The 14,658-nt window shown below is 41.4% G+C and overlaps 1 protein-coding gene across 1 annotated transcript in view; it reads right to left on the bottom strand.

Annotated features, from left to right (window-relative positions):
• Trank1 (tetratricopeptide repeat and ankyrin repeat containing 1) overlaps positions 1–14,658 on the bottom strand; it is an 85,407-nt gene that overhangs the window by 13,700 nt on the left and 57,049 nt on the right. The window contains exons 12-16 of the mRNA XM_050139216.1: positions 10,529–10,728; positions 10,101–10,238; positions 5,748–5,891; positions 4,651–4,807; positions 360–448 (exon numbers count right to left, since the gene is read on the bottom strand). Coding sequence (XP_049995173.1) covers positions 360–448; positions 4,651–4,807; positions 5,748–5,891; positions 10,101–10,238; positions 10,529–10,728 — 728 coding nt within the window. The remainder of the gene's footprint in view (positions 1–359; positions 449–4,650; positions 4,808–5,747; positions 5,892–10,100; positions 10,239–10,528; positions 10,729–14,658) is intronic.

The following is a 14,658-nucleotide window of genomic DNA, read 5'->3' as shown; positions in this document are numbered from 1 at the left end:
AAGGCCCCTTGGCAGGGGACAGACCATGACTGACTATCAATCTATCTATGACAGACCATGACTGACTATCAATCTATCTATCTATCTATCTATCTATCTATCTATCTATCTATCTATCTATCTATCTATCTATCTGCCAGCACTCTGCTGAAATGAAAGACTACCATGCCTGCACTGACTGAGAAGGAACAGGGCAGGGGGCTCTCCTCCTGTCAGGATAAACTCAGAAATGGCACAATCACTGCCACCATCACTGTGTCCTAGTCACCAATGTGATAGTGGGAAACCTTCCCATGAGGTCTGCCAAGGCCAGCAGTCACAGACATTCCTCACCCTGGCTTCTGGCCCCGGCTCCTTACCTTCCAGCACTGATGCTTGGCATAATAGTCTCCTTGTGTGATCCACTCACCAGGAGTTGAGGTCTTAACAAACATGCTATCATCAAAGTCTAAAATGAAAGTGAAAAGTGAGCTTGTTTCTTTAGGCAGTAACCCTCGACTTACATCTGTTTGGCCTAAACTATATCCCCCCAAATTCATTTGCTGAATTCTTAATCTCTACTACTTCAAAAATAGGGCTTTCTTTGGAGACCAGAACTATACAATAAAGTCTTTGGGATAGGCCTTAAACCAGTCTCACAGTAATAGATCAGGATGTATACATCACACACACACACACACACACACACACACACACACACACACACACTCGCACATACACCACAGTTGCACCACACAAAGGAAAGACCATGTGAGGACACAGTAAGAAGGTGTTCTTCATCTGGAAGCCCAAGAGAGGCCTCAGAAAAAAACTAACCCTGACTACTCCTTGATATTGTCCTTCTAGCTAGTAGAAATGGGAGAAATCACATTTGTTGCTGTACTGCAGGCAATGCGCTGTGTTGACCTTCTAGACTTCATCAAGAAGTATTTTAGCACCAAAACAGGTTGGTGTATGTTTCAGAAGGAGGAGGTGGAAGTGAGAAACAGACATAATTTGCTTTTTAAATTCTGGTCTACTTTTCTTGACTGTAGCTATAAACAAGAAGACACATAGCAATTATTAATTCCTTGAAAATAAAAAGCCAATTAGTTCTTAGTAAGCTCTCAAAATTCAGCATGGGACAAAAAGACAGGCATTTACAATACATGCTACTCAGCTTCTGATGGAGCTACATCTCAACAAACCCCACAGTAAACTGGAAATATCATAATTAAAAAGGGCTTTAAATACAACTAATTTACAAGATGCCATGTCTTAGCAACCCAGGACACTGTGGTTGCTAATTGTACCCACTTATTACTAGCTGAAGAAAAGATAAAAATTCAAAATATGGTTTCTACTGGTGTATCAATTCTATACCATTATAAAGCTGAAAATTCCAAGCTGAACAAAATCCATTTTTGTGCATCCAAGTGCATATGTTGTCCTCACCACAGTAGACAGCCTAACACCTTGCTGTGGGTGGGAAAACACTACTATAACCACTTACAGTCTGTCCTTTCTGTTCCATACCAACCCTCCCCACCCATGGCCCTCAGAATGTCATCAGCAACGAACAGCAATGCACAGTTCATTAAGTACCAGAGATACAGTGAATGTCACAACAATGTCAGGGAGCCAGATCAAAGCTAAAGGGACCAGAGATGCCTAGACTAATGGGTTGCAACCAAAGAAGCAATGGGTCTCAACCAGAAGGATCAGAGACCAAGCAGACTTCACAGCCTGCTCCCTCCCCGCTTTCCTTCCAATAGTCTTCTGAAGCACAATGCAACAATGACCGCAGCCCTGAGTGAGGCCTCTATGCACCAGGTGGGAGTATAGTCCCACAGAAAACCCCATTCTACACCTGAAGAGGATAAGGTAACCATGCTAAAAAATTCCAAAGTGTATCAGTGCCATACTCACCTCATATTCCCCTGTACTGGAGAGACAGGTGCACTGGAAGAGTCTATGTGTCCAACCATAGCTTATGGATAAGACTGCCCTTGCTCTTGTGCTCATACTGCTACCGTGATACAAAAGAAACTGCCGTTCTTGAACATTTTAACTTTGTCTTATCTTAATCATCCCTCCAGTGGGTACTAGAGCATATTGGGTAATTAAAAGGAATATGAGTGAGTCAGGAGGTGGTGGTGCCCACCTTTAATCCCAGGACTTAGGAGGCAGAGGCAGATAGATCTCTAAATTCAAGGTTAACCTTGTCTACAGAGTGAGTTTCAGGCTATCCTAGAACACAGAGAAACCCTGTCTTGAAAAAAAAAGTTACAGGATAAATTGAAAATTATATACTAGGCCAACCGACTCCTTTTCCTTTTAATGGGAAGGGAAAAGGGCCCATGGTAAGGAAATTGGGCCTGAACAAGGTCATGTAACTACTCAGATGGCAAGGTCACTGAGAAGATGAGATTTTAATGTTAAGCCTTCAACCCTTCTCACCACAGCCCAACAGTTGGGCCCTAGGAAAAGAAGATTGGATCCTGGTCCCCAACTGAGCTATGAGCAATAACCAGAAATAGTCAGGCAACCAGCAAACCTCTCTACAGTAGATAAGTTCTGCTTCTTCCTGAGAAGTACACAACCCTTAGAGAAATTAACCACAGTCTAGAGGAGCCAACTCATTAACTAATTCTCAAGAAAAAAATGAGGTTTTCTTCTCCACAGAGGGAAGATGGTTTTTCTTCATGGCTATCTTACTCAGAGGACTTTATTTTTTAATTAGCTAGTCTTTGAAAATTATGACAATATTTCTATTTTAATAATTTAAAAATTATTTAATAATTTAAAATTTATATTTTAATAATTAAAAAATTATATTTTTAAACCCTTCTAATACTATAGAGTCGAAAGAAGAAAATGATGTCCACATCTACTCAACAAACACATGAAGACCTATACAAAGGTGAGCACTGTCTACTTCAGAAGTAGCAGCTGTGTAAATGTATATTTATGCATTTTCTCTATCCTGACCTGCTCGCCATGGGGCCCTGAATAACCAGGAGTTAAATTGATAAAAATGCTATCTGAATTCTTGGTCTCTGTGCTATGGCATTTAGAAGCCAAACAGTCAGACAGTCCAACTAATCTCACTGTGGTGGTCTGAATGAGAATGGCCCATATTGACACATGCATTTGAATGCTTGATCCCCAGTTAGTGGAACTGTTTAGGAATGATTAGGAAGTGGGGCCTTGTTGGAAGAGGTATGGGGATGGGCTTTTTGAAAAGCCCATGCCAGACCAGGTGTCTGCTACTTTGGATCAGGATGTAAAGTTCTCAGCTACTCCCCCACACCATGCCTGCCATCTTACTACCATAATGATCATTAACTCTCTAAAACTGCAAGCAAGCTCCCATTTCAATGCTTTCTTCTGTAAGAGTTCCCTTGATCATAGAATTTCTTCAAATCAACAGAACAGTAATTAAGACACTCACTAACCTAATTCTTAATGTACCAGTGTGCAAAATGAGTTTGGTTTGACAGTCATAGGCACTCAAACAGATTTCATATGAACATACACATAACATATGTGTACATGTAAATTTTCTATTCTGCTATATGCTGATGTACATAGTTTTGTATTTGTGTTAATATAAGGTTCTTTAAAATTGGATCATTCTGGATCTGAGCTACATCATATTAAATCTCATTATCATGATGATACATGGATAGGAGAGTTGATTTCCAGAGTTTTGAGGAAAAATTAAAATGTTAACTATTATAGTGTTGGCAAACATGGTCAGCTTAAATGGGATTGTAAACAGGGTGATCCTAGAAATAATATTTTTTTCTGAACATATTCTAAGCAGAATGCCTGTCACTTCTTGATTATGCAGAAGATGTGGCAAAGGCAAACATTGGGCTAGTGAATGTAGAACAACAAAAGACATTCAAGAACATCTTTGCCTTTACAAAATTCCTTGAGGGATTGCTCTCAGGCCCCTATGCTAAATCCAGTTCAGCAACTTCCTGCCATCATTGAGGAAACTCCTTCCCAGAGCAATTAAAGAACCTAATGCCAAAAAAAAAAAAATTGTATCATTCTATACTGTTTGTATTTTTCTTATTTTTATATATCATATCTTAAACATCTTTCCATACCAATAAGTAGAAATCCATCTTAGTCTTTTTAATAATTGTATGGCATTTTAGCCTTTCCCATACTGGATGCTTGGACTACTTTCATTTTCTTGTTATTACAACTAGGGCTATGTGGTTTTCACTTTGATAGGCAATCTCAATCAGGCTACCCAAAAGTTTTTAGTAATTTGTATTATAACACTGTGACTTAGTTCCTGCAGCCCATACCCAAATCACTCACTTTTAAAGGACAAATAACAGATTTCCCTAAAGTAGCAAACTCACCCCAAATGCACAACAAACACTCTTTCCCAGACACTTTAACATAAAAAAGCTAAAATGTTTTTTCTGAGAAAAGCATGGAGAGGGTGCTATCAAGCAAAACAAAACTCTACACCCCATGACTGGAAGCACAGAACAGTGGTAGAGCACTTGGCCTCCCATGCGTAAGGGCCCAAGTTCAATCTTCAGCGCTATAAAACACAAAACAACAAAAACTGCCCTTTCTACATGACCATCAGAATAGAAGAGACACATCTCCAACAGCAAGAATAGTGTAATGAGATCTTACCTTTATTTTCATCTGTCTTTACAACTTGGACAAAATCTCTCCTAATGAAATATTTGAAAGCAGGAGCCCGCTTCTCTAGGTTTTCATCAAAGATCCAGAGGTTGACCCGAGCCCGTGTGATGGCAGTATACAGCTGCTTCAGCTCTCCATTGAGGAGCTAACAATAAGATTGAAGACAAAGATGATGAGCCTTGTGTCCAAGTGACAGTGTGAACATGATTTAAGGGGTTTACTCTGATCTGAGAAGAGTATAAAAACTAAGCTAATTTTTAATTTAATTTTACTTATTATTTGTATGGGTAGAATATGTGCATGTGAGGACACATGTGTACAAGTCACAGAACAACTTTGTGGAGTTAGTTCTCTCCTTCTCCTTCTATATAGGTTCTAGGAATTGAACTCAGGTAGTTAGGTTTGCCTTACAAGCATTTTGCCCACTGAGCCATCTCACTGACCCACAAAAAAAAAAAGGTTTAGAGAGTTTGTTCTGTTCTGTAGTCAAGAGCACTAGCTGCTCTTGCAGATGACTGAATTCTATTCCCAGTCACGTAAGTTCCCAACAGGTAACTCATAAATAAATGTAATTCTATCTCCAGCAGATCCAACATCCTCTTCCACCTGCCACAGGAACCCAAACACACATAAATAAGCATTAAAATAAACATTATTTAAAATTAAGTTTTAAAAAATTACTGCTAACCTTTGAGAAGGATACCAGGACCTCACAATTGTTGTGACTTACTTTTCCTTTAAGTTTGTGTGTGTGTGTTGCTTGCTTTTTAAAATTAAGACAGTCATGCCTTGTACAGCAACTATCATTACTACTAAACCAGTTCAGACACATTCTGTGATTTCATCAACTTTTGTGAATAAAGCTGGGTTCCAGAGGTGAATGGAAGGCCCTTCCACCTCCATCAGTCCAGTGCTCTGCAGAGAGGGAGGAGACAGACAACACTGCCTTTCTTTCCCCATTCCCACTGTCAATGTAATGGAAGGCCAGCCAGGTGCAAGGCTCCATTTTTCTTCTCATTTTCTTTCCAAGCCTTATTTGCTGGATCCATATTAAATCTCTGTGTGAACAAATTGCAGATATTCACCTTGTACATTTCTGGGTTCACCATAAGGGGCCGAGCCTGAGAGGAGTTTGATTTCTCCAGAGGAACTTCAACCAATGGCCAGTTTTCCTCTCTGGAGTCAGAGGACGGTATGAACGAGGAAATGATCTTCCATTCCTTGTAAGCCTAAACAACAACAACAACAACAAGTTGAAGAACAACAGAATTTGCTTTTGAAATACCTCCCAAGCTCCACAGAAATCTGAGCCCCAAGCACAGGTGTGGAGCCTTCAACACAAGTTGTATAGATGGATGTATCTCATGGCCTCAGCATAGATGGGAAGAGCTAAGGTTGCACAGGCAGAAGTCAAAGAAGCTACCATGAAAATACACCAACACTTGGGTAAGATGATTGAGAATCCAGGCATAGGTGCCTTCTATGGGCAAGAATGCTAAGGGCCCAAGGTGTTACAGTAATTCAAAGAATGTCAGCAAGCAGTAAGGACAGAGGGAACCTTACTCCTTCTCACAATGTGGTTAAGAAATACCACATAGGGACAACATTTAGGCACAGGTGGCAGAATTATCTAAATTAATCAACCAATGAATGGAGAGAAAAACAGATGCTATATGTGACATGATATGAGGTAGATGAGGCATATTAATAACTAATGTTCCACTTATTATCTGACCTTGGACACGATGTTTTTATAGTGGATAACAGAACAACTTCACTTTGTTGAGGAGATAACATTGAGGGTATAGTACTTGCTTTTAATGTATTCTTTCTTTTACCCAAACCCCCAAAGCTAATGTGATTGTATGACTAGGGAATAGCAATGCTAAAGCAGTGGTTCTCAATCTTTGGGTCATGACCCCTTTCACAAGAGTTGCCTAAGACCATCTGAAAACACAGATATTTACATTAAGATTCATAACAGTAACAAAATTCAGTTATGAAATAGCAATATAAAAATTATGATGGGGTCACCACAACATGAGACAGTGTAGTCAAGGGTCACAGCACTAGGAAGGTTGAGAACCACTGCAAGGGGTCATATCTGCATGTTACATGGTCTTTCATTGGTCAACCTGCCACAGTGCTAAAGTAACCACAGACAACATGTGAATGAATGGACATGCTATATTTCAATAAAGATATTGGTCAGTGCTAAACTGAGTTTCATATAATTTCCATGTGCCATGAGATATTATTCTTTGAGTTTTTTCTAACCATTCAAAAATGTAAAATCCATTTTTAGTTCCAGGATGTGAGAAAGAGCCAGTGGACTGAAACTGGTCAGCAAGCTTCAGAATTGGTTTCTGACCCCCGCAAGGCTGAATTGTTCAGGTTATATGTGTTACTTAAAATGAAAAATCCCTAGGAGTCTTGAATTTCACAATTCACCATGTCTTCTAAATGTAGCCACTTTATTCTCCCAGCCTTTCATTTTTATAAAGCGTGCCAACTTGACATCACTGTAATGTTCAAGGATGCCCAAACCATAAAGTGGACAGAGATGATAGATGCTTGTTTTAAGTTGTTCTGCTTTACTACATGATTAAACTAAGTTACATGCATAAAACACGGTCTAATAAACAGGGCTGGCTGTTTTTGCTATAAAAATCAATTATGGGGTTCAGTACCATACTCTGAAAAGTGATGTCAACCATAAGTGAAGTCATTTGAACAGGTGAAAGGTTTAGAAAAACTCTCTAGGACATACTCATGACATCCTCTTTGTAAAGCTACTCAGCAAGCAGAGTCAAGGAAAGCAGGTAAAATGCGGACATTCAAGAGGACCCGCCTGGCAGGCAAAGGGGCAAAAAGACTGCCAGAGGGGCCAGGGAAGGAAGCGTCACATATTTTAAAACTTCTGGGAGAGAAGCAAACTTGCTCAGATGGTTTGTGGCTACATATTTCCAGGAAGCAAATATTTTCTTGTTTTCAAGATGGAGACAGGAAGGGGAATGAATATGTGTTAATCGCCAAGATAACAGGCCTGCAGCACTTGGGGCAATGAAAAGAGCTGCTTCTTGCAAGGAAAAGGCCTGGATCCCACTAGCAAGTCTCCCACAAAATTTGTGGTTTTCAAGTTCCCCCCATCCCTCTCACATATTAGTGTGAAAGAAAGAATGCCCTCAAAAGTAGCATAAATAGCATTCACCCTTCCCAATTCCCAAGGAGGATAGTTTACAGCTTTCTGAGAGAGTAACTTCTCCCCTAAGGTGAGGAAACATCCTGCCAGGGTCTGGCTTGACCACCTCTTGGCTGCCTCCCCACTCAGAAGACAACTTGAGATTGTGGTGAACAGGCAAAATAAATCTAGACAGAAGAACTACAGACAGTACCCACCCATGTCCATGCACATCCAGGCCCAAACCCCCACCCAGGCCCAAATGCCAGATGTTCCAAAGCAATGCCTGCCTGGGACACTAAGAGGGACAAAGACAGACGATCTCCACTGTTCCATGTCAAATACTGATTACTGTTCAGCAACCTTCATCCAGCCACCTGAAAGAAATCTGAATTGCAGACCATGGAGGGTGAGGAGATTTGATCTGCCTGCCTTCCCTCTCCTTTTTATGATATGCATTTCCTCTCCCAGTTGCATTCTTCTGGTCTGGAGATTGTAAAGGATAAATTGGGGGCATACTTTGCACCAGGGAATGCACAACTGCATTACACCAGGAAGCACCACATCAAAATCTTTACTAGATGTCTCATTATGTAAACAGAATAAAACAAATGTTACCATTTGTTTAGGTGTTTGTTGTTTTCGTGTTTCTGAATTTCACCGAATTCAGTGGAAGGACAGAGAGACTCCTGTGCCATTCCTGGGAGCAGGTAAAGAATAACTGATTTTTCTTTTGAAAGCAAAGTTCCCCCACATGGATCCTTAAATCTTTGACCTCTGACTTTATCACTGGCATGTGCATACAAATGGCACTTAATAAAGGACAGGAACAACAAATTCTTACCCCTTTCTCTTTCAGGAGAGCCTCAGTCCAACCATGACCAGTGGATGTGTTATTAGGAAAAAAAAGTTAGACCTCAGAGATGAAAAATGGTAGCAGGGTTAATGAGCATGCATCTGCTTTTCTTAACAAATCTACCAGGAAGGGGTTGCACATAAGAAGTGGCACTATATTATTTATTCATTGTGGAAGTTTCTAGAAGCCAAGTTACGTGTGACAAGGAAGGAGGACAAAGGAAAGTATTTGGAGCTCAAAAAACTTGGGTTTTCTTCGGACTCTGCTGTTAATATCATAACTATGGGCAACTTACTCAACCCAATAACCTTTGGCTTTACCTAAAGAATGAAGGTAATAAAAATACTCAGGACCACGAGCATTGGTGGGATGAGACACTGCATTCAAAAAGTTATTTATGAACTGTGAGGTATCTGTTGCAGTACCATATATAAATATTGCTAAATCAAACATGACATTTAAGAATGATCAGACAAATGTAAAGAAGGATTCTATTTCAAGGGTCAGATCAGGGATAGATTTTAAGGTATCAAAGCTAAAAGGTGCTCAGAGTTAAGTTTAAAAAAAAAAAAACAGCCTTTCTAAGCATGTAACAAAAACTCTGCAACAGGGACCAGAACACAGCCACTGTAGCACTAAGAAGACCCATAGCAGCCAGCCTGAGGCCCCACACAAAGACTATGCTAGTGAAAGGAAACCAGCGGCTATGAGTCAGAGGGCAATGGTCTTGACTTAGTGATTCCCCTAACAGTAATCTGGAAATTTAAAAAGAAAAACACATGACAAGGACCCAGGAACCACATTAAGGCAGTGGCTGGCAGAGACGTCACTGGGGTCAATCCATGGACTCTGGCTACCATGGCTGCGGTGTAAAGCTGTGACAGTAAAGCATGCCAAAGGAGGCTGGAGAAAAGGTGGCTGCTCCTGTCACCCACATTACCTGATCCAGAAGACTGGAACCAAATTTCACTGTCTTCGTGGAATTGTCTTTTTATCAACTGGCTTTGCCCAGCTCTGAACTCATAGAGTGGACACTGCTAACCTTGCCTTCATGTATGGCTCTCCTTAGAACCTGCTCCAACTTAGGCATCCCTGGGAGCCAATGATAAGAGCAGCTAATGAAAACTGGCCCTCGAGTGCTAGCCATTCAGAAGACATGAACACAAGAGAGCCAGGGATGTGTAGAGGGAAAAGCAGCCCATGAGATACTGTGGAACAACCCACAACTACTTTTAACCCCTCCATTAACTCACAAACCCCACACTAAATACAAGATGCTCTACAACACACACAGGCACCTGTGACAAACTCTTAGCCTTATCTCCAGACTGTCTTCTGCAGAGCACAAGTTCTGCTCAGGCACAGACCTGGACTGTGTGAGAAGAACTCAGTGGGACATACCTCAGAGTCAGTAAAAAAGTTGTAAAGGAGGACATCATCGAATTCCAATCCTTTTGCTTCATAAACAGTTAGCACAAGTGCTAACCCCAGCTCTTCTGGAATTTTCTCTTTTGCCATTTCATTGGCAACGAGAATCACCTAAAGTAAAATAAACCCAAACAATATCAGATTCTACAAAGTCAAATAAAGGAAAGTCTCATCTGTTTCCCTAGGAAATGAGTAATGACTTTAAAGAGAAATGGCCAGGGTGGACATGGTCAGTCAGGACTGGGAAGATAGTCCCAGTCAATGGCCTCTCTTAAGCACACACCCATTCTAGATCAAGAGCTACTGGATTCTTATACAGTAATTCAGCTGCTGCAGCTGCCGCTTCATGGCTGCAACTTCAAACTGACTTATTTCAGAACATATAATCCCAATAAGCTTACCTGGTGGGCACCAAATTCAATGGGCTGGGTTTTTCTTTTGTTCCCTCGCAGCAAAATTGCCAAGTCGCTTACACTACAAGAGTCCAAGAGAGTTGGCTTGGGACCATCAAAAAGTCCAGAATCTCTTGGAAGGCGATCAAAGGATTCTGGGAAGTAGAACTGAAGTAAGTCCACCACTCCAGATGCAAGATTGAGGATTCCTAGGATGAAACAGAAAGTGTCTGTCAAATACCACACAGCAAGGCTGAGGTTTATGGTTATCTGTTTGGTTTTCTTTTTCACAGAGGAGGCAGTATATATTGCTGACTCAGGAAGAATACTTCATTTCAAGTTTATATCCCGTTCCCACTTGTTAACAATGGGATCTGGGTCCTAACCCAGATCTCTCTAGGTATAGTAGGTGAAGGCAGTAATGTGTTGCTGTACTGAGCAGATTTATGAGACCTCAACCACAACTTCTGATGACAATGGAAAGATCACTCCCTAAGGAACTCAAGGTAGATATGTCTCCACAACTACAGGAACTGGACTGTCCATATAAATATGGTAAGAGTATAGTAAGATCAAGAATCACTGAATCCTCTTATTGGTCCCCACAGCACTGAAAGCAACATTACCATGGTAACAGCATCAGTAATTGCTACCTGGAGACAACCACAGCCTCTATCACCCTGTTCTTCCAAGATTACCCAGCTGAAACAGTACCATATAAAGGAAAAGTGTCAGAGCCAGAGAACAGACTTTGCAAAAAGCTTTTTTCCGGCCAGTCTTGTTTCTTACTTATGCTCTGAAGCAATACTGACTAAAGCCTGAGATAGAATAGTCATCCTCATAAAAATCCCTCCGGGGAACCCTTACAGGAACCCAATGCGACAGATCAAACAATGGAGTTGCTACTAATGGACTCCACCAGCTAAGAAATAACTGGACTCATCTAAGTGATGGGATTTTAAGTTAGACTGAATACCTATCTTTCTGGGTCTCGCTAGGTCCCTTACTTGCCTTGTACCAGATAGATTATAATGATCAAGGCAGAATACCATGAAATTCCATGTGTTATCACAACTTACTTTTATCAAATAGTAAGGAGAAAACGTTTTATCTGATTCTTTAATTATTACAAGTTTCCAGTATAGAGCAATCATGAACGTAATTAGCAACTGCTGTTCCTAAAACAATCTGCTGCCACTGTGGTTCCCTATTCGTTAAGAGCTAGCAAGGGCCAAAGATTTACACTAACAGTGGAGCCCAAAAAGGGCACAAAAGTACTGTGCTGAACAACTGGAATACCATCCAGGAAACTAGGAAAGTAATTTTTTGCTATCACCATATACAAGGAATACAGGCCAACCATAAAAAAAGGAAAAAACACACACACATGCTATGCTTGGATGTAACTTTGGTAAACCTTGGAATATTAACTAACATAAATCAGACAAAAGGCCACATACTGTATCATTCTACTCACATGAGACATCCATAACAGGGAACTCCATAAAAACAGAGAGATGAGTTGTTGCTAGGGAGTGGAAAGAAGACAACAATAAGGGGTGTCTGCCTCAATGAGTAAGTTAGAGAAACTTCAGCCTTGGACCTCTACACACACATGCATGTACACCTATCTGCACACCCACACATGTGTACCAACAAACTTATAGACACATCCACACACGTACACAACACACAGACACATGAAAAATGCAAAAGGAAAAAGGTGTTTAAGTGTATATTATTTCCCAATTGGCTAGTTTGAGAGAAAAGCTGTTTTAAGGACTGATGAATTATTAACTGGATATTACTTTAAGTGAATATTTCTGAGACAGATAAAGCAGACCTGCCTTTTCCTGATGGCACTAGGCAAATGTTAAGCATAGTTAAAACACAAAATTCATTATTAGAGTTAATAATAAGTCCTCTTTTGGTTTTTGTTGTTGAGATGGGATATCACTATGGAGCCCTGGCAATCCTGGAACTCACTATATAAAACAGGCTGGCCTTGAACTCAGAGATCTGCCTGCCACTGGCTGCAGAATCCTGGGATTAAAAGTGTGCACCACCATACCCAGCATTAATAAATTCTTTAATGTCTTATAAATAAGTAAGGAAGATGGGAGGTAAGGCACTTTGATACCCTAAATAACAGCTGTTGGATTATCCTTTGTTGTCTTGGCCATCTTGACCAAAAGGAATGTCTGTCCAACACCCCGAGAAATTACCCTTGTGCCGGTGCCAGCCCATCTGGAATCCCACGAATGCCTTGAGAAACTATGCAACGGTGGCAGCTGACTGATCCAGTTCCTGAAGGCACAGCCTCAGTCCGGACTCTTTCAGTTTCTAGGGGTTCAACAAAATCTAGATGGCCCTGCAACAATTTCCACCTACAGAGGAACAGTAATTCCCCTCGTGACTTAGCAAAAGGGCTGCTGGAAACGGCACTAAAGAGACAGCCTTCGTTTGCATTCCAGGTGTGCTGTGATCGGTACAAGTACCCCTTCTCTGGCTTTATAAGCAGGCTGTTTGGCTCAAGACGCTGAGAGGCATCCTCCTAAGCTGCCTCCCTCCCTTGGTGCACAATATTAGACACAATAAAAAGCTTCTAGAAGTGAATGATCTTTTCTCCTCTACTTTGGGTCGGACTGGCTGGTCACATGAAGAAAGCAGTCAGTCAGTTGAGCAGTAGAGTGTCATGAAGACAGTGACAGGAGAGAGGGAGGCCATGATGGCAGAGATGGCAACAGCTGAGCAGTTGCACATAGATGGCCAACGAAGAAGAAGTACTGAGTTCTGCATAACAACCAGGACAGGGACAAGTGGGATAGAATGAGCAGAAAGAAGGGAACTGAGGATGCAGAAGGAGAAAGTCCATTAAAGAGCCAAAGACACACTGCAGGCCCAGGTGGTTGGAAGGCTTCCAAAGAGCTGTCAAGGCTTCCAAAGAGTCAATGGTTTCCAAGATCCAGGCCTGGGAGTTATAACATTGGCCACTGTCAAGAGCTGAAGAGTCCTGGTGCCTAAGCCCACCTGGAAAGTGCATCACCAAATGTTGCCAAGGGTGAAGAAATCCTGACTTTCAGCCTTGTTCCCTGAGCAATGCTAACACCAACAGATACGCTGATGTGGAAGGGGGAAAGCAGGCCTACCACCATTGCTGGGCAGCTGAGAGAGAGAGATAATTAGTCTTCCACAGGAGTAAACCCCTACTTAGTTATCCAAGTGGTCAGTCCTGAAAACACATCCATACAAACAACACTGAACAGACTGAGCAGGTTGTGTGTGTTTGCGTGTGTGCGTATGTGTGCGTGTAAAAGATAATAATTAAAGAAGCCAAGGCCAGCAGAGCAGTGGTGGCACACGCCTTTAATCCCAGCACTCAGATTGGATCTCTATGAGTTTGAGGCCAACCTGATCTACAAGAGCTAGTTCCAGGACAGGCTCCAAAGACACAGAGAAACTCTGTCTCGAAAAAACAAAAGAAAAAAAGAAAAATGAAACAGAGGCCATGAATTTGAGAAAGAGGGGACAGGTGGGAGAATTTGGGGGAAGTATAATAAGGTAGGTAAAGTGATGTATTTGTATTTTGTATTTTGATTTTTAAAATTTCAAACTAAAATAAGAAAAGAAACTCTAACTCCCCTACACACGAGCTGTAGCATTTGTAGAGCTAAATGTTCTACTCCCTGGTGCCTGCAGAACTTACGTGCCAGTCAACAATGCCACCTGCTGCTGCTCCTGCCTGCCTGCTGTCACTTCCTACTTCTGTAAAATTCTGAGAGATACAAAAGTTGTTAAAGACCAGCATATGAAGAACTGTTCCTTGTCATCAACAATCTCTGCCAGGCTAGAGCAATGTGCCCTGGCCAGACAACTGGTGTCACCACAAATGGGAGTTAGTTAGCAAAGGTGTCCAGAGCACTTTCAATGTTGCCCTGAAATGTCTGTATCACAGAAACTCCCTGGGACACACGGTCACTAAAGATTCATTTCTAGGGCTGGACAGATGACTTAATGGTTAGGAGCACTGATTACTCTTCTAGAAGTCCTGAGTTCAATTCCCAGAACCCACATGGTGGCTCACAATCATCTGTAATGAGATCTGGCGCCCTCTTCTGGCCTGCAGGTATACATGCAGG

The sequence above is a fragment of the Alexandromys fortis genome, unplaced genomic scaffold (assembly GCF_014885135.2).
Source record: "Alexandromys fortis isolate MF-2015 unplaced genomic scaffold, M_Fortis_MF-2015_v1.1 scaffold_36, whole genome shotgun sequence".
Taxonomy (NCBI): Eukaryota; Metazoa; Chordata; class Mammalia; order Rodentia; family Cricetidae; genus Alexandromys; species Alexandromys fortis.
The sequence above is the reverse complement of the archived record's forward strand: the minus strand, read 5'-3'. Positions and strand labels throughout refer to the sequence as shown.